Source organism: Pituophis catenifer, unplaced genomic scaffold (assembly GCF_029215685.1).
Source record: "Pituophis catenifer annectens isolate HBS135680 unplaced genomic scaffold, rPitCat1.0.hap2 SCAF_7, whole genome shotgun sequence".
Classification (NCBI taxonomy): Eukaryota; Metazoa; Chordata; class Lepidosauria; order Squamata; family Colubridae; genus Pituophis; species Pituophis catenifer.
The window spans coordinates 68,431,959-68,458,912 of record NW_027256887.1 but is presented as its reverse complement, the minus strand read 5'-3'; the positions used below and the strand labels follow the sequence as shown (position 1 = coordinate 68,458,912).

The 26,954-nt window shown below is 38.2% G+C and overlaps 1 protein-coding gene across 1 annotated transcript; it reads right to left on the bottom strand.

The window, feature by feature from the left end:
* Window positions 1–26,541, bottom strand: NT5DC3 (5'-nucleotidase domain containing 3). The gene is made up of 14 exons (XM_070946915.1): window positions 26,271–26,541; window positions 17,589–17,773; window positions 15,270–15,344; window positions 13,521–13,576; window positions 11,310–11,400; window positions 9,762–9,899; window positions 8,080–8,140; window positions 5,869–5,971; window positions 5,643–5,744; window positions 5,018–5,099; window positions 3,147–3,233; window positions 1,828–1,968; window positions 1,328–1,392; window positions 1–846 (listed from the first exon to the last, which is right to left on the bottom strand). The coding sequence occupies exons 1-14, from the start codon at window positions 26,539–26,541 to the stop codon at window positions 585–587; spliced, it is 1,719 nt and encodes a 572-aa protein (XP_070803016.1). The 3' UTR covers window positions 1–584.
* Between the last annotated feature and the right edge of the window lie 413 nt (window positions 26,542–26,954).

The window sequence follows — 26,954 nt, the reverse complement described above, 5'->3', positions numbered from 1 at the left end:
ATAAGAGTTACCCAGCCCTGCATGGATTTGAAACCTTGTTAAGATTTTACATTCCTTATAAAGCACAATAGTAGCTCTGCTTTTATCTGACTAAATATTTAAATCAAGCCTAAATTTCAAGTAATGACCTTTGGTTAGAGCAGGGCTCTCAAACTTGCGGCCCACGGGCCAGATGCGTCTCATGCTGGCCACGCCCATGCCCGGTTTAGTGAAGGGGGAAAAAAAGTTCCGATATATCACATGACAACATGAATTTGACACCCCTGGGTTAGAGTGTATAAGACAAATATTACGGGCTATATATAAATTTATGTGCAAATAATTTTCCATTCCAGTAAATATTCAACTGGAGGAAAAAATCAGTTCTTAGTGCAACCATAGTTTTTATCAATTTATCAATTCTCACTAGAAAAAAATAAGAGAGCAGCTGAATTGACACATTTGCTCCATAGCATGTACAGCAAGAACCAATTACTATAGAGGAAGTTGCTCTTACAATAAATATCCTTTAAAAAGCCACTGCGTAGTAATATGGTAACCATTACATTACAAACAAAAAACAAAAAATCTGGGGGGCCAGAAGGTTATTTGATCTGAATCATCTCCTGAAGAAATGGTATTCTGAATGTACCCGTGCACAACTGGTCAGACCACATTGGAAGTTCATGCTGCAAAGGAGTCCTTCGTGGATAGAACGTGTAATCATGGTCATAGTTCAACAGGCAACTCAATGATGCCATGTAGATATCAGCAAAGCGAGACAAGCGCCTTAAGAAATAGGTGGGGTTTTGGTCAGTCCTGAATAAGCTTCCAAATTGAGAGTTGAAGAAATCCCTGTTCATTTCTCTGGTGAGAGAAGAAAAGAAGAAGAAAAAACATTTAGAACAGTCAGTGCATTATATGCCGTGAAAAAAAAAACCAAAGGTGCTTTTTCAAAAGGCAACTGGACTCTCTTGGGGTTTTCTTCAGTTCTGCAGTGAAATGTTTTCGAGGAAAAATTACCAAGAAATTCCAGTTGCCTTATGAAGAAGCATCTTTGGGACAACCATGAAATACCATTCATGAAATTGGATGATTGAAAATCTCCATGGACGTACCATGAAATACTGTACTTCTTTTGGACCAGAGACATTTAGCAAGTTTAGGACAGATTTGTTCTTATATCAATAAGGCCTCAAAATCAAAACTGTCCACTGAAGAAAGGCCACTCAGGAAAGGAATAAGTACCATATACGCTCACAGATAACCCGAAAATAACCCCCAAAATTGAGTTCAGCTTAACGTTGGATAAACCACAAGTATCCAATTTTGATCTTTTAATATTTACCGCATTTCCTTTCTTTCCCTTTTCCATTCATTTAATATCATTTGGCAATCAGGATTCTTGTGAATCTGAAATGACATGACATAAACAATATAAATTTGTGAGTTTTAAAATAGAACATATTTAGACACGTTTATAAAAATAACAGATGGGCAGGACAGATTGAACAAGAAACACGGAGAAAGGTTTTATTTTTTAAAAAATAGCTGTATCTCCTGCATACAGTGAAAGCAATATAAACATATCTGTGCACTGTGTTTTCACATAATAATTTGAACTGCATTATTATCACCAGGGCAAAAGAACATTAGGTAAAGGTCCCTCTAATTATCAAGTAGACAGAGAACTGGAAACAAGAGGTTAATCTCATCTCTATCCTATCTAGAGTTTACATGCATCAATTCTGATGGTTTCTACTGTATATTGCGTATTTTTATCTGCAATATCAGCAATGGGGAAAAAAAATAGAGGTGGGGATGAAAGGAATGGGAAAAAAAACAAACCTGCATGTGTTCCAGTAATCCAGTGAGAGTTTGCAGCCAAGTCATAGTCTGAATATATTGCTCTGTATTCATGATCTTAATCTCTCTTCGTAATTCTGGAATAATTGCCCCTGTACGCCAGCCGTGCTTTAAGGTCAAATCCTTTTTTTGGCAACCAAGATCACACAAAAGAAAAAAGAAAAGAAAAGCATTTGTGTTAATTTCATTTAAAGCATACTTTCTATTCCTTCAGGTTAGATGCCATCCGAAGATATCTGTACTTTGACATCTTAGTTATATCGTCATGCAATAATTAAAAGTGTAGAACAAACCCATTCTAAACCAGGTAATCAGACTTAAGGGCAAGGGGGTAAATAAATAAAGCACAACTGATCAGATATTGTTTGGTCAGAAGGGTGAGTAAATTAAGAGAAAGGAGTTTAGGATCAGAAAATGGTAAAATATTAACAGAATCTGAATTAAATAAATCAGGGAGATATTTTTCTCTTGTTGGTTAGCAATTTTTAACGATATAAGAACAGTATAATGTGTACCAGCAGGTGCAGGGAAGGTTATAAGTTTGGAACTCTGAGTTCTATTTCAATTATTATTGCAGAATGAGTGCTACTAGGAAGGAACAGGCTGCTAAAAGCTGTATAAAACAAATTCAAAAAATATACATAGCAATAAGGTAAGAGCCTTGTGTCTTTTCTGAAGACCAGACTAATCCTACTCATGATTTTTTCCCACTTCTATTACCAAATAGCAATAGCACTTAGACTTATATACAGCTTCATGGTGTTTTACAGCCCTCTCTAAGCGGTTTCCAGAATCAGCATATTACCCCCAACAATCTGGGGGCAATACCCACCTCAGAAGGATGGAAAGCCGAGTCAACCTTGAAGCTGGTGAGATTCGAACAGCCAAATTGCAGGCAGCCGCGGGTAGTCAGCAGAAGTAGCCTGCAGTACTGCACTCTAACCACGGCGCCACCATGGCTAAATATGGTCCTTTGCTCTTTCATTTTTAAAGTAGCTGTCTTCTTTAATTAATTTCATAATACATAGCTCATTCTTCTGGATCACACCTGTATATGTGTGTGTGTGTGTGTGTGTTTTCTTTTCTTTCCTTTTCGTAGGCCTTTATGTGTATTTCTCTTTAGCCAGGTTCTTCCTACGTAAACCAAGATTTTTATGCAGCCGTAGTTCAGTGAAATCACAATCCACTAGTTTCTAGGCATTTTTTTTCCAGCAGCCAGCAAGCTCCCTGTTGCCCATTGGTCTCCTTAGTCTCCCAATACACACACACACACACACACACACGGAGAAGAAAGTACTTACAGCTAGATCACTGTAAATATGATCACCAAAATATAAGACTTTGGAACCTCGCCAACCAGTCAGTTTCAGAAATTCATACAAGTTACCCTAAAAGAAAGAATTGGGGGAAGGGAAGTAGTAAACACCAAGTTACCAGCAAAATTTTGTTACTGTTAATCGAGAAATCTGATTTCAATGCTCTAATTAAAGCAAAATGTTCTCTAATTTACCAGCCCCGAGATTACATTGTTGACGTTATGAGTTAAGATTGACTAAATGAAGCTTCTCTCCTTTAAGTATTGCTTTAAGGAATGTTCTTAAGATCAATTTTTGGGACAGGGGAAAATAAGAAATACTTACTTACTTTATTACTTACTTACATACTTACTAGCTGTCGTCTAGACCCATGATGGCGAACCTGTGGAGCCATATCTGTGGGCACGCAAGCCATCACTGGTCTAGACTAACTAGACAATATTTTTGGACTATTTTGTCTTGCACATGCAGTTCATGAAACTAAGTGCAGAAGACAAACTGTTCAATTCACATAATATAATTTGAAGTGGTAACAGAGACTTATGCTATGACGATGCCAAAAGCTAAATTTATGACTTAAAATGAAAGCAATTCAGTTGGCGTTATTCAAGCTTTCATTGAGCATTGGTAATTCTGGAGTTACTGTTTCAACTTACAGACTATTACACTGCAGTTCAAGTTGATCACAGGAAAATTCAGTATAGCAAATCAGATCAATAATCTCTATATTGATTAAAATGAGTAACTAGTAGAGTTTAACAGTATTTAGACAGAAGAATTCTCCAATCTGAGGTCTGAACTAGAATCCTTTTTAAGGCAATGGAGTTTATTTGCTTAGCTAAAGCCCTTTCTCCAGGATTCATAGTTACAATTTAAAATGAATAAAATAAAATGATTTCCTTTAGAAACAGCAAGGAAAATCCAGAATGATGGGGAATGAAATTAGTTTTATTTATTGCTATTTCTTTTTATGTTTCACAATGCATATTTATTTTTCTCATCTTTTATTATTTTTATAAATATCTAATCAACATAATCATTTTAACAATATGGCATAAATAAGATTAATACTACTTTTAATAATACTTTTTTAGTCAGGGTTTTTTTTCCTATGTAGATCAAGTTGTTTATATGGCCATAGTGGGGTGATATCTCAAATCACCACTTTCAGGCTTTGTCAGACATCTTGTGTTGTTTGTTCTGAGACTTATGGGAGACTGGGATAGCACTATTTCTGTCTTTTTGGACTTCATTGGCCAGCCACACCCATATTTTATGACTCCTCCCTGTAAAGGTCAAATATTTATTCTTTTAATTCATAGGTTCAAATGTATAATACTTTTTTGGTCAGGGTTTTTTTCCTATGTAGATCAAATTGTTTATATGGCCATAGTGGGGTGATGTCTCAAATCACCACTTTCAGGCTTTGTCAGATATCTTGTGTTGTTTATTCTGAGACTTATGGGAGACTGGGATAGCACTATTTCTGTCTTTTTGGACTTCATTGGCCAGCCACACCCATATTTTATGACTCCTCCCTGTAAAGGTCAAATATTTATTCTTTTAATTCATAGGTTCAAATGCATAATACTTTTTTTTTTGCTCCTGGAAGCACGAAGCCGAGAACACCAGCCTGAAGATGACGAATGAGACTTTGTCGAAACGTCACCAAGACACTTCCAATTTTACGTGGGAGAAGACCCGAATAACCAAAGACATATATAACATGCAAATATGAAATAACCATTGTTTCAATTGTTTGGATATTCTGTTTTACTTCAGCATGATTGTTAGCTGGTTTGAAAGTACAGGTATATTTAAAAAATAAGATTTTTTTAAAAAAATAAATAGAATACCTGCTTGTAAATCTGGCCTTTCTGTAATTCATGAATTTTGTCCCAAAGCAAAACACCCCTTTCAGTCACTTTGCGGAATGGTCTAAAAAAAGGGGGGGGAGGGGAAAAAAGCAACAATTTGGAAAGAGATACCACTAGAATAATATAATCAGAGATACTGCGTGCACACACACACGTGCACGCAAACACACACAGAGAGTATCCATAAATATATCGCAGAGGGGGCTTTGTTATTAAATGTTGCTTTTCATGTCAGAGAGAACAATCAAGATGGTTTCCATGAAAACACAAAAAGATTGGCACAAAAAGATTGACAATACACACACACACACATTCACATATACACACAGAGATATTGATTCAAGCAATACAATCATGAGGTTAACAATATAAATAAAATTATTCTAAAGAGTTGGCAAAAGATATATCTCAGCTACTCTTTTAAAGGCAGAGAGCTCAGTAGCTCAAGTGCAAGTTTTGAGCCTGGGGACCATACAGGAGCAATTGCAGTTGGGCAATAGCGCATTTTCGGAAGGGTTTCTCTGGCTGACTGCAATGCTTGAGTGAGTTCATCACGACAAAGGCCATCTTAGAGATATTTATAACTCAGCAGCAAGGAACTCACCTTCTCTTATCATTGAAAAAATTTGGCTTCTCTGCCTGGACAATGACTACATCAAAAAGATCTCTCCAATCTTTTCCAACTATGAACTTCATGCCTCTGTCCCTATAAAAAGTAATCCAACATTTAATGACACAAGTATAACCAGTCTGAATTTTTAAAAGTGACAACTAATGGTTAACATTAAGATTAAATCTTTGACGGGTTTATGCTCAAAGAAACCACCTACACAAAGCTGCTAGGACTGTTTGTGATCAGGAACATCTTCTTTCCATGAGCTGCCAGCTTTGCTAGCACAGCACGTGTTTGCTCAGCATAACAAATGTATTTCTCTAGAAGACAAGAGAACAAGAAAAGAGAAAAAAAATCATAAAAGTTTTAATTGAATGAATATTTATAGCAAAGTCATCTTTTTTTCTTCTTCTTTTTTTTTTTTTTGCATAAGTCATGTCACCCCAAATTCAGCATTATCACTAAAAACAAGCAATCTTGGAGGTCCTTTGATGAAAAAACTGCAATTAAAAGCCTACTCATATACTAAAAGTTTAATTATTATTAAGGCTACTTAAGCAGTAGTACTGAAGAGCCCATATCTTTGGGGATGCTCCACATAGTTGCCACAGCACTGGAGATTTTAGTTCACAAACACACTGGACCATGGCAACAATATATGACCTTGATGGTAGCTGACTGGATGACAAACATTGCAGACATATGAACCTATGCATGGAAATAGCCTTTTTATGGAAACTGGCATCACTGCATGTAGAATTTGATCTATTTTATTTGGCATTGCCTTCCCTTTTTTTTTCAGACTCATTTCTATAAACAAAAGTAAGTTCTTAAGAAAACTACCTAGATGTACCATGTAGATGAACTGATGACAGTGTAAAATTAATCATTGCTGAAAGATGGTCCAATCATAAGATTTCAGAGACATATTCTATAAGGTTTTGACCTGGCATAGAAAATTGGTTTCAGAACAAATCTTAGATAAAGAACTTAAGCTTTACCAAAATGTAAACTTGTGACACCTCAAGAGTTGTTCCTAATAATCAATTATGTATAAATATATCAGCCTGCAAGAACAGGTTTTTCTATATGCTGACACAATATGTGATATTTCTTATATTACAGGTAAAAATTCTTATGTTCTTAAATTACTTAAACAGTTTAAAGAATACTTCATGTGTCAAGATTTTAAAATTCATAAGTATCTAAACATCTTCATAGGGGTGCATTTAGCACGCAACTTAAATTGTAACCTTATTCACTTTTGGGTTTGCCACATTTGCATCACAACAGAAGGCAATTTGTTTCCGTTATTGCCTATTATGAAAAGAATCTGTTCACAATCACTGTAGGGACTCTTACAGAAATCAATTCTGAACATAGTTAAAAAATAAACTGCAACCAGTATCCACTATCTTGTCAGAGCTGAAGAAGCTTCTTGGATGAGAAGCAAAATGTCTTCAAAGAAAAAACAAGAAAGTCCAGTTGCCTCCTGAAAAAAAGCACCTTTGGGAGAACCATGGTCTGGATGACTGAGAAAGTGAGAATCTCTACAGACTTTCTGCAACTAGAAAGTTTTGGACAAAGATGAAATTGAACTTGCTAAAATATTTAGCTTCCATCCATAAACCAAAGCATATTAGGCAAAGACTCTACTTTTTAGGGAAGGACTATAGAAGCAAAGGTTTAATAATCTTTTCATATTTATTTTATTCTATTTCATTTTTAAAAAAAAATTATCCCAAACTTTACAAGAAATAGCTGTCAGACCTGGAAGCCATCTTTCTACTTTTGTGCCTTCAGGCTTTCAGGCCTGCCACAAATTCTACTGTGGGAAAATGGAAGGGGGGATTGTATAGAGTGAAGAAGATATGTAGTCAAAATATAATTCTTTTAGAAAGTCAAGGCCGTTGTGCCCTGCAGCTGTGCTGAGAAGAATGAGGAGGTATCTTCTGTTCTGGAGGGTACCTGATTGGTTCGTATGATGGACATGTTGGTGAGGGGCAAGGACTTGAACTTTCTCTTGGGTGAGGAAAAAACAGAAACTCTCAGATTCGGGTTTTCCCAGATGTGCCAATATGACATCACTAATAAAAATTAGCTTTGAGGAACTTCAAGCCTCTGAGTTTGATTTCGTTGGGGGTGTTACTTGGAACCCTGACAGTAGCATAACTCTAAAAATGACTCTAAAAATGCCAAAATCTTGCAAGGTATTGTATAAGCAGCATGAAATTTTGGCAATTCATTTATAAACAAAAATAATGCAAATGATTTGCAGGTGCCAGTTGGGGACACCTGCAAATCACTTGCCTTGTTTTTATTTACTATCTGGCATTCTCTGAAACTGGAATATATAATTGCAAAAAAAAAAAAAAATCCATTACTGGAAGAAAAAGCGTTTGCTTCAAAGAATTTCACTCATGCTCACCAATATCTGCTTCAATCGCACGGTACATTATCCCTTTGATGTGTACATCTCTGATTGAATCCTGTTAGGAACAACGGAAGCAAGAATGAGATATTTCTCTATATAAGTAAGAAAATAATTAGCAGGATCTTCTACCTCCAACAATTTCTATAATTATTTCAGTTGCTGATAAAGTAAATTGCTGGGAACATGGCAAGACAAGGTATTAGCAAACTTGTGACTAGCAACATTGAGAGTTATCCAAGAAAATAATTATTCACTCTTTATTGGCATCCTTCAGTCTCAAAAAACTATGGTACCGTGCTCTGGAAAGAGGTCCTAAAACAGCATCTAGTGTGACTAAAAAGGCCAATTCGAGAGTGGCAATCCCTTCCACACTGAGGGCGGATACATTCTGTCCCCTGCCCAGCCCCCAGATTTCGCTTTCAAATTATTCACTCAGGGACTATTAATAATATCATCCAATTTCCTACTGCTCAACTTTATCTATGATTAGAAAATAGATTGGTTTCAACCTTGAATTATATTATAGATCAATAGTTGTTTCCCAAATAAAACTCCAATTGTTTTGCACACACTAAGCATAAATCATGTTTTAGAAACCATAATATCTGGGCTCACACAATCAAACAAGCCAGATGATGGTTCAGGGTCAGCCTAATCAACATTCAAAATAAGGGGTTGCCCATATCAAAGTCAAAACTTTATATTTACTCAAGTTGTTCAAATCAAAGCCATTTGCTCAAATTATGTTAACCCAATGACTCTCATAAATTCAGTGTTTAAAAACCAATGTACTAACAAGCCAAGTTCATAAACCATTGGCTAAATCCTGTTTACATTTTAATGTAATTTTATGCCACTTTCTAAAAGAAATTGAATTATGTTGTATAAATTATGTAAATTAAGTTCATATCTGGATGGTCGCTATGAAAATTCCATTCTGCTAATCACAGGAAGCTGAATAAAATATTAAATGTTTAGAAGTCTATTTACCTCCTTCCTCCTTTGCAGTTTCTCAGATTAAGCATGGGGAGACTACAATCTGTTGCAAGAGTTTTTCACCCAATCTACCAATGAATCCCAAATTCATGCAAATAAAGAAATCTACAGTATATGTGTTTGGTCAATCATTCAGTGGCCTTGTCCCTTTTCCACTTTCCTCACATGCTGCTGATACTCAGTTACCTAATCAAGGTTTTCACTCAATTTTTAAGATTTTTAGGTACTGCTTACACATTTTCAAGGACATTTTTACAACTACAAAATCCAGAAACTTTGTTTCTAAAGACCCAAATCTTGTTTTCAGTAACTAGATGTGTCAACAGGAAAATGCACATATCTAAAAATGAGCTAAATCTGAATGAAGCAAACGTCTTTCATATTTTTAAAATGAATAGCAAAAAACAAAAACTCCAAGCTGTAAGTTTTTCTCTGGGTCTTAATGTTTTAAAATAATGGTATTACCACATTTTTTGTAGTCATAGGATTTTTTTATTTTAGACCAAAAGGATTATGGCTCTTAGAAGTGAAGAAATAACCCTGTGGAATGTGCATCAAGAAATAGAATCCTATTCCCGAAGAATGGGTATTATGGGAGTTGAAGTAAAATGCAGCTAGAAGGTATCAGGCTGGGGAAATTCTGTTATATGGATGACTGTCACACTGGGATAGCCCAATACCTTCACATCTTTGTAGAGATGAACTGGCTCATAGTCAATATTGTTCTTCAGAAAATACTCATTCACACAAGACAGGAGAGTCATCTCAGGCAAGGAAAAGATGTCCATGAACTGTTTCATAGTGTGGCCTTGTGAACTCTGTAACCAAACATACCACATTCATGTATGTGCCATAAAACAATATCAGATATTTCAGAAACTGTTAATAATGCTTTCAATCAGCCTACGAGCAACAAACAGAAAGATGACATACAATAACGTCTCTTAGCCTGGGCCAGTTGCAATTTAGTCTCAGATTAGCAGACACAAAAACAACAAATTTTTGGCAGCATCTCCAATGAATATACAATTGGCTCTCTCTTTGTTGTCCTTAGAGAAAGAACTTTAAACTCATTTTATTGAAAGATGTTGTGCTAGCTTTTAAATTGTTCACACCTAAGTTTTATAAACTGGTGGTAATGGGCTCCAAGGCACCCATGGGTCTTTTTCTTGCCATTCCTTAGGTTCTGCCCCTCCTGACTTTTTACATTAAAAAAACTGTGTCACTGCAAAGCAGTTTCCAACATGATCTTTATTTCTAAGCTTAAGAGGCTGCAAATAGGCTCTTCAATTTTTCTTAGGACATAATAATGAACATTCCGTCACTTTGTTGGCAGCATCCCAAGGATGCTATGGTCCCTCCGGTCCGCGGAAAAACCTCTCCCCACAGAACTGGTCCCTGGTGCCCAAAAAGTTGGGGGTTGCTGCTGTAGATAGTTGTGGTGTGTAAAGGCAATAGGAAGGAGATAGGAAGCACTCTGCTGGGAGAGGCAGGACATTTAATTGGATGGCAGACACTATTCTGCAAACTGGTCCTTTACATTTCTCTAGTGGCATCCATTTTATGGTGCAGCAAGTCTTCTGAGATACTTGGTGAAAACACCCACAACGCACTCAAATTTGAATCATGGCCAGGGGTGCTATTCAGCAGGTTCTGACAGGTTCTGGTGAACTGGTAGCGGAAATTTTGAATAGTTTGGGGAACCGGCAAATACTACCTATGGCTGGCCCCAGAGTGGGGTGGGAATGGAGATTTTGCAGTATCCTTCCCTTGCCATGCCACCAAGCCACACCCACCGAGCCACACCACGTTCACCAAGCCACGCCCACAGAACTGGTAGTAAAAATAATTGTATTCCACCACTGTCACTAGCCCATAAGAACTGAATGCCCCTGGTTTCTGTTTTAAAGGATTTGTCCTGGATTCTAAATATGCTTTAGATTACTGCTTTAAATTTTGAAGTCTTAAAAATCTTTTTAAGATTTTTGCCCTGCAAAAAAGCAGAAGTAATGAGACGCCTAGTTGTAAGTTAGTATTCTACAAAAGATGCAGGAGAAAAACACACTTATATGAATTCAAATTTCCATGTAACAGAAAATGACTCATATAGTTTTATTTTCTTCTTTATAATACCTTTATTAAGTTTCAACATCATACATTAAGATGCAAACTAATATAAAAGGGAATGATAAAACACATTAAAAGCACCAAAAAAAAAAAAGTTTTACCTTTCCATAGAAGTCGCTCATTTGTTCCAAGGGCACATGGGAACCATCATACATAGCAATTACTTCTTCATCTGGCACAACATTCAATCCTCTGGCAATAACAGCAGTAACATCAGTGCAAAAGCCAAGCAGGTTTTACAAATTAACAGGTATATGTACCATTTTCTAGCCTGCCATAAGCAAAATACTAGTGGTTGGAAGAATTCTAAATTCTCTAATTGCTAATTGAGATAAACAAATTACCAAAGCAAAGCTCAGTAACTTTTGATTCTTAAAAATGTCAAGGAAAGCCGTACTGCATGATCCTTGAACAGAAATATCTTATTATCATAGTTCCCAGGTGAGCTTTCTTTCTGATAACATGAACTGTACTGAAATGTTTCATGAAATGTGTGGGAAACCTATGGTTTTTTCCCTCTTTACTTAGGCCTTCCTAAGTAAATACAAGACGAACAGTTCCTTATTCTGCATCTGTTTTGCTTTCCCCCTCTTTTAAATTGTTAATATTTTAAATGTATCGCTTTTGTTGAATAGTTAATATTGTGCAATCTATGTTGAGATGCTTTTATTTAAAATATATTAAATAAAATAATTGACTCTTATTATCCTCAGTAGTAGCATAATACTAGAAGGTAGGATTGCTATTCCCAGCTGTTAGATTACAATGAAGCATCAGAGAAATGTAAAATGTAATTAAGATTATAACAGTGACAACTTGTTGACACTTAGAGGAGATAGAGCAGGACAACAACATGATGAAGTTGTGGAAATAAAGGTTTCCACATTTGGGAGAATTTCTCATCATTTTTCTCCCTCCCTCCCAATTATTATTTTAGGTGTGTTAAGCCTATCCAAAGACTTAATGCACTTAACAGTCTTTAGTGCATATCAAAAATTAGCCACCACTGTTTGAGGACATGGCAATTTGTTAAATTAAGGGTTTCAATTTCAACAAAGAGTATTGTGGATGACATTCAGCCTGCAAAGTACCCCCACGCCTGTTTAATTCATGGGTTTTCAGAGTCAGAAAGTCATTACAAAGTGGCAAAGGAGAATTAATCTTCTCCCCAGTAAGGTATCCTGGATGACTAACTGCTCAAAGACTGAAGGCAATGCACTGCAAAATATATGCAAAATATATGTAAATAGCACTAAGCCCTTGTGAATTCAATGGGTTTATTTCCAAGTAACAGAGTTCACGATATTAAGTTTTAAATGCTAGGATAACTTTTTCAGTTAGTATCTTCCATCTTGTAGGTCCTAAATCTCTAAATTTCTTCTAAATCTCTGAAGACCATACTAATTAGGAAGCAAAGTCCAAAAACATTTTTGCCCACCAGTTTGGGTCAAATATTCTCTAGGTTAAAGCCTTTTAGCTTAAAACACTGCAGATCTTTATTTTATATTAAAAAATCTCTAGCATTATAGCATGCTGAACACTAATTTTTGATTAGTAAATGCAATAGTTAGGTTATATTCCAATTTTTAAAATGCAGGAATGCAACCTAATAAAAGACAATTGCTTAAGAGAGATGCAACTGAGTTTCTAAACATTTGCAGAAATTGAACAGACTGAATAATCAATAAGACTGCAGAATTAACATTATGCTTATATCTGAATTTCTGTTGGTGATTGGTGATTCATGCTGAAAAATATTTAGAATCAGTCTTGTTAGCAACACTGATTGCAAACAGTGGAATATTTTTAGCAGTCTGCCAGTAGGGTTTAACAGCTGGGAGCAAGAACATTAGTCAGCTAATCCACTCCAGCTAAAGAATAGATTTGACTTAGTTCGGAAAAAAAAAAACATTATCTCACTCAGATCTTTACTGCAGCAGAGAATAAGTTTAATAATTCTGGTGATTTTTAAGAGACAGCCCAGCCATCTGTTTCTCTCTCTTTTTTACTGGCAAACATCTAAACATATATTTAAATTTGACTTTCAAGTCCTGTCTTTTTAAAGTACTATAATCTGTATTTCTTGGATGTAATGGGAAGAATGGTTAAAGAATGACTTACAGATGGCATTCTGGGTTTTTCCATTAATATAGAAGATAGAACAAAGTGAAAGTCAAAGTGCTGCATAGAGAATACGGGTTGATGATGAATATTTGATGATACTTAAACAAGGCAGGAGTTCATTCTACTCATATATTGCTATTATAGTGAATTACAGGTGCCCAGAGGAAAAAAAATGCTTCCTGACTTACCTATACACAGTTCCCAGTTGAATGTAGTGAAAAGCATCAATCTTCATTAATAATGCCTTTAAAGCAAGAAAAAATACAGACTAAACTTATAAATGATCCTAAACAGTTTTGATTAAATTTTAGAGAAACTTTTTTGCCTTCACTACTACGTATTATAAAGATATACTTCAGTTAATCAGCCTCCAATTAAATTTTATGACCAGAAATCTTAGAAGAGTTCCATAACAGCAACCCACCAGGGCTAATATTCATTGATAAATGTCTTTGCTAATTTTATAGAAAATGTTAGCAGCAGAGGCAGTTAAATGATCCATGGACATATTTATCAATTTCCATTTCCATGGTTATTCATCTTCATTTAGAACCCAAGGGTACTGTTCTTGAGTTCAGTTGACAAAAGGAAACTCCATTTGATCCTCGTAACCATAACCCTGTTGTAATTTACAGAGATTTAAAATGAAATATTAAACGTGCCCCAATGATCTATGTTTGGCAAGCAGATTTTGGAGCATTGAGAAAGAGAACTGTCAATTTCACTTCTGTTTTGATTGTGAAAGATAGTTTGGTTATGAGCAGCCCTTCCCCTCCTCCTGAAAAAAACCCCATTACATATCTAAAATTACATATTTTATAATCTGATTAGATATAGGAAGACAATGGAGGGGGCTATAGAATTACCGGCATATACAAATGTGACAGACAAAAGGAGGAAAATAAGGGTTTTTTTAAATTATACTTTATCTTAGTTCAAAGGTTAACTTTTTATGTCCCTCCTCATATCTTTTTATATCTTTTGTTCCTATGCTTTCTTTTAATTTTTTTTATTGGCTATATCCTTTTCACATCCCTTACATTATGTGACCCTAATAAAGATTGATACGAATCTCTCTACTGGAGTAAGCAACTGAGATTGACAGATAGCAAAAACGTTCTTCTGCCATTATAAAGCCTATTTTCTTTTTCTGTGAAGCCTCAAAAACAAAGAAGCATTTCAACTAGGGACAGTGGATTAAGTATTCTGGCACCTTTCCACTTCCTGAACCTGAACAGGATGCAAAATTGTGTGATGTATCTGCACTTGAGGCAAGGTAACCAAGCAATCTGCTGAATTGTCATTCCCTCTGGAGCCAGAAGAGGCTGGATGGTTTGTAATCTGAGAAAATCTTATGCAGACCTTGAGTCTTTCCTAATAATTGTCTAACTGGTAATATTTTATATATGCTGTGAGGTAAATTTGATATTGGAGAAGAGTGAGAATACCATGGAAAGTGCTATAATTAAGTGAATCAGCCCAGAGTTCTCACTCAAAGCAAAAGTGACTAAGCTCAAATTATCCAACTTTGGACACATTATACTAAGATCAGTTCTCTAGAAAAGGCTCTAATGCTGGTAAAGGTGAAAGGAAAGAGAAGAGGATGACCAGCAGCAACGTGGATGGACCAATGGTGGTAATGAGTGCCATTGAGAGACTTGAAAGAACAGGAGAGGGTCAGATCATCATGGAGGAGAGCTATTATGTGGTTGCTAGGGATCAAAAACAATTTGATGGCACATAATTGATCAATTAGGTTGTAAGGAACCTTGGGTTTAATACATAAGATCTAATTTCTAGTACAATTTCTATAAATATTATTTCAAATTTGAAAAGTAAATATGCAAACTTGCACTTAGCAAGTAACTATTTCAGACTATTTAGAAATGAAAACAGATAATAACCATTGTAGTTCCAAATAAACAATCCATACTTACCCGATGCACATCATAATGAAGCCCTCTTATTGCAAAATTCGGGTCATAGTCATACTTTCGGATTTCTGCAGGATACTGGCAAAATCATAAAAATAATAGTAATTTTAGCACATAATATAAGCCATATAGGAAGCATATCTCAATAGATCTAGCGAGATCCAGTTCCCTTTCTTCTACTTCTACAAAACACCTCTTTTGTTTCCAATTTTTATCAGGAAAGCTACATCATAATCTGTAGCCACACCATGGATGGAATTTAAGAAGGGGGAAGAGAAAGAACACAATTCAAATGTAGAAAAAATAGTTCTGGCTCTATTTATCAAAGGCATTACAACAGTGCTAGAAATTGCAATTAAAAGGGCTAGTTACGAAAAACATTGGTTAATATTTCCTTCCCATTTCTCTCCTTCCCGTATATCTGTAACACTGTTCGAAAAATTTCATTACAATTTTTTACATTACAATTTTTAAAATTAGGAACTATTTGTTTGTAAGACATCATGCTATCGTACGAATCCTCAGAAGAGTAATAAAAGAGCAAAAAAAAACCCCTCTTAGACTACAGTATAGTTTTTACCTGTTATTTTAATTTCAACTGCATTACAAATGTGTAATCTCATGCATCCACGGAAAGGCCAGTTCTAAATTCAAATATTCATTGCTTACTCTTTCCTTCCATTCACATCCATTATGCCTCTACAGAAGAGGAGGCTCTGTGAAAAAAATTTTCACACTTACTCTCTCTACTAAGAACTTAGAAAGCTGGGGAACGTTCATTAAATTGCACTTGATCTAGTTTTATTTCACAGGACAAAACAAAGTAATTCATTCTTGGTCATTATTTTGATTCCATCCAACAACTAGCCCTGTAGAAATAGTTCTATTCCAAGCATGCACTAAACCAGAAATTGCAACCAGTTGTGTGTTAAGATCCAATTACTTATTTACTATTACAAAGATATTTATAGATATGAATATATAGCCACTGACCTTTGGACAGAAATGCAGCCCTGGGTACTGTATGCTTAACAAACTATACTGGGAACTCAGTTCACATAGATAACAAATATTCGCACCCTCATAGTATACAGAGGGTTAATACTTGTGTTTACTAATGCAATGAAGTCCTTTGGTTGGGACAGCATTCTAGGCAGCAAAAGCAGCAACAAAGATTCTATTTACTTTCAAAGGGAATTTTTTGAGGATAGCATAGTTGCATATTGCACATTACTGCATTAATCTGTTAATTGAACATTTTTGTCTCCCCATATAGTCCTTGACTTATAACCATTCATTTGGCGATTGTTCAATGAAAGTGACTTATGATGGGTTTTCATCATAGCATTCCCAGGATCACGGGGTCAAAATTCAGGTGCTTGGAAATCAGTATGTATTAACAATGGTTGGGGCATCACAGGGTTGTATGATCACCATTTGCAACTTTTTCAGCCAACTTCCAACAAGCAAAGTCAATGAGGGAGCTGGATTTTCTTTAAAAATCACATGATTCCCTTAACAACTACAGTGATTTGTTTTAACAATGGCACAAAAAAAAGGCTGTAGAATTGGGTGCAACTGTGGTCATAAGTTGAGGACTGCCTATATAGAATTTTCTAATTGTAAAGCAGGTTAACATGTGACCACCTTTGGTGGTTTATTGTAATTTTGGTCACTAAATAACCAGTCATAAGTTGAGGACTACCTGTACAGTAGAGTTAGGAGTGAAATTCCCCACTCCTGAAAGATAACATAGCAATAATAATGCATGTCTTCAAGTTGACGAACAATTTCCCCAAAACTCATGAATTTAGGCCAATTCAGATTCTAAGGAAACCTTAGCCTATGTTCCCTCCAGATGTGCAGATATCAATTCCCAGAATTCACTTTGCAGCATGGTCACTCCTGTGAATTCTGCAGTTATGGTTTGCAGATCTGGAGAGCACCTAGTTTGGGGAAGGATATCCTATAAACCGATCAATTTTAAGGATGACATCATGATTACAGATTCTTCTAAGAAATTATTAAATTTTTAATTCTGGATGAGCTAAATTCATTCTGAAATACTGCATGCCGTATGCAAGGAAAAGCATACGGCATGCAGTATTGGCCAGAAGTTGCAATGGAGTCAACTTCTGGCCAATTTACATTCTAGAATCCACTTGAAAAATCTATGAAAGTTCTGCAATATAATTTATGTCAATACAACACAGCTCTTCCATATGCTTTTTATCCAGAATTTATTTCTTGGTATACAACTAGCTTAAGTATCTGAATTTCAAGTATATTATGGCACCACCCCATCCTGGTATATCATCTTACCCGATGTTCATTGATCAAAAGGTCCCGGGCAGCATTAAAAATCAACGTATGCAAATGCTTGGAATAGAAGACCAAAGTGTAGTCATAATCAAAGCCGTAGATTTCTATATCTGAGAGACTCATTTCATTGTTGGAAAAGATAGCATCCGGATTCAACAAATTACTCATGATTGACGGGACTAAGTCTATGGAAGAAAAAGACAAATACAACACTTGTTGAAGAATAGGTATTCATAATACATATCATAAATGGGATGCATCTACATAAAAGGTACTTAATGCTATTCTTTAGCTAACATGAGGCTGATTCTATCTGTTTAGTAGCTCATTCAGATAATGACCACTCAAATTTTCCCAAAGGAAGATCAGAATATAAATATAATAGAGAAACAAAAAGCAGCACCGTTGCAAGCTAAGCAATAAACTTGCTTCTTGCCATTTACATGGGCAATTTAATGGAAGAAGCCAGATGGGGAAATTAACTCAGAGCTCAGGATGAAGTTACTGAACACCAAATCCATCTGTAATAAACAGATTAATCCACAACTGCAGACGAAAGTACATGGAGTCTATCACTAAATGTGCTGGATGAAGAGATATCACCCCTCGCAGAGATCTGTCCTGCTGGGTTTCATGTTTTGCTCAATCCTGGTCCTAAGGCAGGGAAAATGATATGGTAATAATTTACTGGGAAATGCTAGCTGTCATGAACAACACTGTTCTGGAAGCCAGAAGTGAGGTCTAAATTGACACGCTGAACCAAAGGGACAAGCTGAGAGTACAGTTAAATAGTAACATCCCACACCATCATCTATGAGATTTCATTGTGGAGATGGCTGTTTCAATCCCCCCCCCCTCTCTTTGTTCAATGGAGCTCAGTGGCCAGCACGAGAGGAACGGGTTTGTCCCAGATCATCACTGACCCAACATGTGGCTGGCTGCACTTTTCATTTGTTCCCCTTGAGATAAATGTCCCATGATTTGATTCTTGGGAACTTTCCCCCAGTCCATTTTCATGAACAGATTACTTCCTTATACTGGTAGAGTTAACTGGAATTTAGAACATGTCTTTGAAACACAAGAGGCTCCTTTTCTGGATATCCTTTGCCTGTTCAATATTTATTGAAATGGTTTGCCCTTTTGTATTTTAAATGTCCATGCCTATACTTTTGCATTGGACATCTCAGCATGTGGTATGACCTAGGTGATTTTATCTTAGCTAAGGAGTTAAGCAGAGTTTGGCCTGGGGAGCAGTTGAATGGGAGACCACCAGATGTACAGTAAGAGCTTTATGCTAGACCAGGGATGTCAAACTGGCAGCCCACAGGCCAGATGCAGCATGCTCAGGTCATGCCCACTCCAGCTCCGTGAAGGGAAAAAACATTGCGAAACGTCACATGACGGCAACGTGACACCACGACTTTGGCACCCATGTGTGCTAGACCAAGAAGTTAAAAAAAGACATCCTAGAACAGTGATGGCTAACCTTTTTGCCATCGCGTGCCAGGAGAGGGGGGGGCGGGGGAGGGTGGCGCGCGCACGTGCCCACACGCATCTACATGCAACCCCATCCACCCCTGCTCCTGGCACATGATGACCTGGTAGGCCCGTTTTTCTTTCTTACCTGGTTCCAGATCCTCTCTATGCATCTGGGAAGGGCGAAAACAGCCTTTCCCACTCCCTTGGAGGCCCTAAGGAGGCTGAAAGGGCCCATTTCTCAACTCAACTCAACTCAACTCAACTCAACTGATATTTTTTGCTGTCCCCAGCCTCCAGAACCTCTCTAGGAGTCTCTAGGAGCCTCTCTAGGAGTCCCTAGGAGCCTCTCTAGGAGTCTCTGGAGGCTGGGGACAGGAAAAAAGTCACTTCCTGTCCCACCAGGAGTCGGGAAATGGGCCCTTTCAGCCTCCGTAGGGCCTCCAAGGAAGTGGGAAAGGCTGTTTTCACCCTTCCCAGATGCATAGAGAGGATCTGGAGCCAGGTAAGAAAGAAAAACAGGCCTTCCTCACCCCACCCCAGGCCCTCCAGAGGCAGGAAACAGCCTGTTTCACTACTTCTGGTGGGCCCAGAAGGCCCAAAAAACAGCTGGCCGGCGCGCGCATGCGCCCCAGAGCTGAGCTGGCGTGCCCACTAATATGGCTCCGCGTGCCACCTGTGGCACGTGTGCCATAGGTTCGCCATCACGGTCCTAGAAGAATGCAATGGCAAACTACTTCCATAGTATTGTCAATGAAACTATTGTGATAAGTCACCAGAAGTCACATTTCAAAAAATAGTTAAAATAAAAATCCTCATTCAGGCATGAACTTAGTCATAAAGTTCCTTTGCAGATGAAACTGGAAGGCCATTTAGGCTATCTTGAGCTCATTGGAAGAAGTGCAAATATAAAAAATGAATTATTATGTTAAATGTAATGATGCTCAGTTGTTAAATTTGAAGTTCATAAATCATTTGTTATAGGGATCATAACTGAGACAACACTGAAGCACTTGAGTATTACACGTAATTTGTTAATGCAGTGTTGACTTCACACACTTAAAAGATTCAGACCTATGCACATATAAATGCCATATGACAAAATAACATGCTATTTTGTTGTATGATAAAGTCAATTTTAACACTAGCTGAACACATTGTTAGATGTACAACAGAGAGATTAAAAAACTGAAGAAATTTCCATCTTGGTCCAATCCAAAACTGCCTTTAAAAATGTCAAAACAGAATATCAACAGAAGATATGTAGAAAGAAGAACCAAGAAGCAGATCTTGGACAAATGAAATCAGGAAAAATTCCCACCGATTTTACCAATGTGGGGTATTCTTTAATTTTTACTGAGCAATTTAAAAGTTTCTACAGCTTTTATTTGACATCCTTACATTATATAATAGTTCTTTCCTATATTAACCTAAATTTAAAATAATCACCTCATCTTTCTTACATTATATATTTATAAGTTAGAGTAGATTGAAAAGATAAATTAGACTGAGATATAAAGATTGTACATAAGTATGTAACAGCTTGCCTATTTTATAACATTAAATAACATTGGTTTTATGGTTACAAAAAAACAAATCTATAATTCTTGTAGCAAAATACATGACTAAAGTGTTCAGCAAAGCTAGGATCAGGACGCTATATTAAAAACTTACTTTTGCCAACAATTGCAATAACAACAAAGAAATTGTGGTAGACTTGCCTCTACAATTTAGGCAGTCAGTTCTCTTCTGTTTAACTTTTGTCATCTTTGTGGTTATCTTGACACCACATAAAGAACCTTTTGTTCATTGCCCAACTTTTCAGTTCTCGTTATTTTGACCTCAATATTTTAATGTTTGAACTATTTGATTCTTGTTTTTTACTGCTGAATTTAATATTACATCTTGGTTTGCATTTTAATTTTTATAATTCCTTACAAATTGCCCAAAGCATTTGTTGTAGCACAAAAATGTTAAAGCAAACCAAACTACTCCATGATTTGTATAGTTCACTTTCTCATTTAAAATATACCAGCACTCAGAGTTCTGTCTTTGTTTACAAAACCTGCAACTATCTTAGTAAGATAAAATTGCTGCATGAAAAGCCTTACCTAATAAGGTAAATGAATGTATTCTGGAACACTCTTCAAATCCTGACGCTACATAACATAATTTGGCTTTTTAATAAAATGCATATGGCACCTGACAAATAGTACTTTGAAATAGGCATAATTTAGCATAGCAGCATGATGCATCTGCCCTATTTAAACAAAAGTATGAAAGCATAGATGAAATATACTTTCTGCAACACAAAATCTAGAGAGAAAATTTAAGCTAATTTATGCAGCATCTCATTTGAAAAGCATTGTGAAAAAATAGCAAACATCTTAACTCATGTACGTATTATATAACCTTGCTTTAAGAGTACATTTAAAATTAAAATAAATAATTGAAAATAAGGTATTATAAATTGATTTAGAATGAAAAAACTCTTTGGCCCAGCTTTCAATAGTGTGAGGCAGCTTCTCTTTATGAAAAACAAGTATATTATATTCATACACCACACTAAACTATGACTTGTTTTAGTACTTCTTTGTTGAATTAGCTACTTCTACTCTTATTATCTATTGAGGAAGGTTACATGAGTCTGGTTTGTAGTTCATTTTATTGGAATTCACACATTATGCAAAACCATGGTTTGTTTAGTCATGATTTGTGAATAAATCAAATTGTCTGGTTCACACTACACACTAGTTCACATGCCATGGTTGCAGCAGCTCATCATACACTACGACAGAACAGAAAGACAACATTATGGTTTTGTACAATATGTGAACTCCAGGCTTATCTTGGAGTAAAATCAGCCAGGAACATATTGCTAGTCCCCAGAAATTTATCTAATTACTGTATTTCCCTGAAAATAAGACTGGGTCTTATATTAATTTTTGCTCTAAAAGATGCATTAGGGCTTATTTTCTGGGGAAATATGGTACTAAATGCATCCATCTGGCTGACAATCTTAACTGAGGCTTAATTCGGGGTAGGGTTTATATTACGAGCATCCTAAAAATCATGCTGGGCTTGTTTTCCAGTTGGGTCTTGTTTTCGGGGAAACATGGTATGAGGCCCTCACAACAATGATCCATGCAATTATGATTGGATTATAGCAGTGATGGCTAACCTTTTTGCCGTCACGTGCCAAAAGCAGGGGGAGTGTGGGAGGGTCATGTGTGCGCATGCCACACGCATAATGCAATGCCCCCCCCGCACGCCACACCCCGTGCATGCGCGTGACCTCCCCCATGCTCCCCGCGTATGCACACGTGACCTCCCTATGCTTCCTCCACCCCCGCACATGTGCGTGACCCCCCCCTCTGTGCATGTGTGGGTGACCTCCCGCAGCCCGTTTTGGGCCTGGCAGGCTTCCCTGAAGCCTCTTGGGACCAAAGACGGGCCATGGAGGGGGCGTGCCACACACCCCCGTGGCCCATTTTGGCGTGGGGGGTGCTCCACTCCATGCTCCCCCCACCCCCGCACATACGCACAAGACCCCCATGCATGCGCACGCGTCTCCATGTGCCCAGCCCCCACGACAGAGAGCCAAAAATCAGCTGGCTGGCGGGAGGCGCACATGCATGCATGGTGGAGCTGAGCTGGGCGATGGCTCGCGTGCCCGCAGAGAGGGCTCCGTGTGCCACCTGTGGCACGCGCGCCATAGGTTTGCCATCATGGGACTATAGCAATGCGCTCTACAAAGGACTGACTTTTAGATGGCAGCTGTGCTGAGGCCCCTGCAGGTAGTTGCCTATAAGTTTCCAAGTCCAATTAAAACTCTAACCAATAGAGGCCTATACTAAATGTTCATTCTCCAGTTTGAATCTTTTCTAATAACAGCTTTGCTGCCCAGGTAACTCATTGTGATAGAAAACCCATGTCTCTTGTCTTCTAGCATGCTCATTGCAGCAAAGTAATTTCCCAGGTTTGAATCAAAATATCTTCATGCCATCCTGATTCATTCATTCATTCATTCATTCATTCATTCATTCATTCATTCATTCCATATCCCACTTTTAATTTTTACAAATAATTCAGGGCTGTGAAATATCCAACACGCTTTTCTATTTTCCCCACAACAACAACCCTGTGAGGTGGGTTGGGCTGAGAGGTTGACCGGCCCAAATTCACCCAGCTAGCTTTCATGGGTAAGGTAGGACTTGAATTCATGGTCTCTTGCTTTCTAGCTTGGTGCCTTAACCACTAGACCAGTGTTTCTCAACCTTGGAAGCTTGAAGATGGGTGGACTTCAACTCCCAGAATCCCCCAGCCAGCTGGCTGGGAGATTCTGGGAGTTGAAGTCCACCCATCTTCAAGCTTCCAAGGTTGAGAAACATTGCACTAGACCAAAACTGGTTCCATGTACCAACCTTCTCCATGTCATACTGATCAGCACAATCATTTTATTTATTTTTTTGCTGCTGAAGACATAAATGTTTCAAAGGAATCCCAAAAGCAAACTGATCCACAATCATGTTTGGAAGATTAGTATCTCTTATGTATCCTCAATTTTCAAATGGCCTATCACCTTCAACAATGCCTTTACTATGTTTCATGGTTTATTTTTTTAAAAAAAAAAAAACAATATCCAAGAAGCATAGCTCTCTTAAAAGGGGGAAAAGAAAAAGATACCATATCAGGAATGGACTTTTCAGATTTTTTTTCCACTGTTGTAGATAACATGATTGTTAATGCTTTGAAAGAATCGCTGGTAAGTTCCACAGTTCTGTTAAAATTCACCAATAGAGGTTAGCTGCAGCTAGAATTTTAAGGAGTGGAGTAAATATAACCTTCTGGTTGTTATTAAAGTGCAATTATCACCCACACCAGCTAGCAAGTCCAAGAACATCTGTTGTATTATGTAGTAACTTGCATCTCAATCCTCAAGTCATTTGAATCCTCTCTTAATCTTCTTCCACTTCTAAATAGGATAGATTTGACAGGTCCATCTCCAAAGACCAGAAAGCTGCTTCATGATACATCCAACTAACATGTTGGTCATCGGAGAAGAAGCTGTCAGGAAAGAGATATACTAGGGCTACGTTCCCAGCAAGGTCACAGTCACAGTGCACTGGACTCACGTAGTGATTCACTGCAACCAAGTCCATGTCTGAAAGGCTGAAGGTATTTTATAATGCTTTATAAAATAGACGAAATCACTCATTTTATTTCTTCAAAAACTCTGCTATTTTAACCCCTTGAATTATACAGGGTGGAGTTATACAGAGCCATATAATTCCTGTTTAGAAAGACTTACAGGAGGCTTCAGTTTCTTTGTCCTCAGGGGGAAAGCGTGCCAGAATGTAAGGGCCATTACCAACCATATCCCATTGATTTCTTGTGTGGGTAACGATTCACAAAAGTCACTCCTTTGAAAATCTATATGAGATGGGCAGAATATGCCTGGGAGAGTCATTCCTGGCAGGTCCCAACCGCACACTTTATAGTAGCACTTTGAATGGAGCTCAGACTCGTACTATCAACTGCAGCAAACTAAGCATAGATGGAATTCTGCAATGGCAATAACATTTTCTTTACATTTTAAAAAGAGAAAGGGCCCCTATAGAAATTGTACCGTCTCTTCTTAAAAAAAGTATTCCCTAGGAATTACCTCCTTTTCAATTATTTTTTTTATTCCCAGTACTTCTTATTCAGAATGCCAGATTTAATTATTCTCTTCCTGGCGGGAGAGCTTTGTTTGATTCTCTTGTGCATTTGCTTGCAATCCTCCTAAGGTTCCTAGTAATCCTTGCTTACTATATTGAATTCTACTGCATAGTGTAATATTAATGCAGTATATGGGGTTTTCGATTCAATTGTATAGAATGTGAAGGATGTATGTTTTTGTTTTATTTGTATAGTTTTCTTATGTATGATGTACACTGAAGGGGACATTTAATTTCGTTGCACGAGGTGCAATGACAATAAAGTAAAACTAAACTAAACTTGCCTATGAGGCAGAAGCAAAATTAGAACTACTGGAGTTGGGGAGATTCTGATTGGATATTCCCATTTTATTTAAAAGTAAACATTAAAACAACTACTAGAGCTGTAATTTATGCTGCAGCCTAGAATTAAGCAAATAGGATGCTTAACCTACCTTACTCTCAGAGTTCTTGAAGTAGTACCCACAGGCAGAGGGGATCCACTAAGGCAGGGGTCTGCAACCTTAAACACTCAAAGAGCCATTTGGACCCACAAAAAAGAAAACACCAGGAGCCAGAAAACCCTACCTGTGCCTGACTATTTTTTGAGCGGCCACAAAACTAGCATATGTAGTTGAATTAAACATTCTGTTTTCTTCTGAAACTTTTCTTTTCTTGGATTTATCCATGGTTGGTCTACCAGGGGCTGAAAAGCTCAATAAATCATGTGCTGGCAGGTATCACACATTGGTGGTTGTGATGCATATTTTGAGTGACAGGGAGCCGCAGCAGAGGAGTGAAAGAGCCACATGTGGCTCCAGAGCTACAGGTTGCTGACCCCTGCACTAAGGACTTACTATGGGTCTCCCAAGTTCATTTCCTTATATCTTATCCAGACATCAACAGCACACCATTCTTCTATCAGGACATCCCAACGTCATAAAAACACCCCAATTTTCTTACTGATACAGGTGTGTGTGTGTGTGTGTGTGTGTGTGTGTTGGCATCCTCGCCGACTACTTACAAATCCAATACCACTACCATTGCCTGGTTTATCACCTGCTCAACTCTCAGCTTCTAAGCTCAAGCCATGGCAGGGCGACACACAAACCTGCTCTCCGGTGACCTTGGCCAAGGAGATCGCTTTCCTTTACATCGAAGCCGAAGCGCATCACCTCGCACCGTCGAGTTAAGATTTATTTTTTTTTATTTTATTTTTAAAAAAGTCATTTTGGAGCCCGCCCAAAACGAAGAGGAACCAAAGAGGGAAGTGAGATGAGAAGGAAGACAAAGCCTCCCTTTCTGCGATCCTCGAGGGGCAGCGAGGGAAGCCGGAAGCTTCGGGGTTGTTGTTGTTTTTTTTGAAAAGGCACAAAAAGCTGCAAAAACGTGCAACAGGCACCGCGCCAAGAAGGCAGGCGGGCGGGCGCGCGCGCTCGCCTTGCGGGACAACCTTCTTTCCCCATTCCCCGCCGCACCGGCCCCAGCCCCTGATATTCTCTCTCACCTTTGGTGACTCTTTTGGCCTCGTTGTAGCTTTTCCACAGGTAGCTTTTCATATCCGGAGGCGGAGCGGAGGGCTGCTGTTGCTGCTGCTGCGGAGACAGCGTGCAGTAAGGCTTCGCTTTTAAGCCGCAGCCGCCAAGAGGAGAAAGCCAGGCGGAGAGGTCAGGAAAAGGGACAGCAGCAGCCGTCCTGCCCGCATTGTCTTTCCCTGCTGCTCTGAGAAGGACCCTGAAGGTACAAGCAGCAGCCGCAGTAGTCGCCGCCGCTGCCATGACCAGCGCAACAGCTACAAAGCGCCTTCAGGCAGGAACGTCGGTGAGCCGCGCGTCGGAGTTTTCCTCTCTCCGCGCTTCCAAGCGCCGCCGGCTGAAGTCACTTCCTCACGCCCCGCCTCCTCCGGCTGGTCGGGCTCGCAGAAGGCAATCTTGGGGTCTTGGGCACCGCGGGTGGCTGTGCTAGAGCTCCGCCCCCCCTTCCCTTCCCTTCCCCCCCCCCAACGCACACATAGCAATAGCACTTAGACTTTATACACCGCTTCACAGGGCCTTTACGGAGTCAGCATATATTGCCGCCGCCGCCACCAGCAGCAATCTGGGTCCTCGTTTTAGCGCCCTCGGAAGGATGGGAAGGGCTGAGTCAACCTTGAGCCGCTCAGTCCTGCATTCTAACCGCTGCGCCACCACGG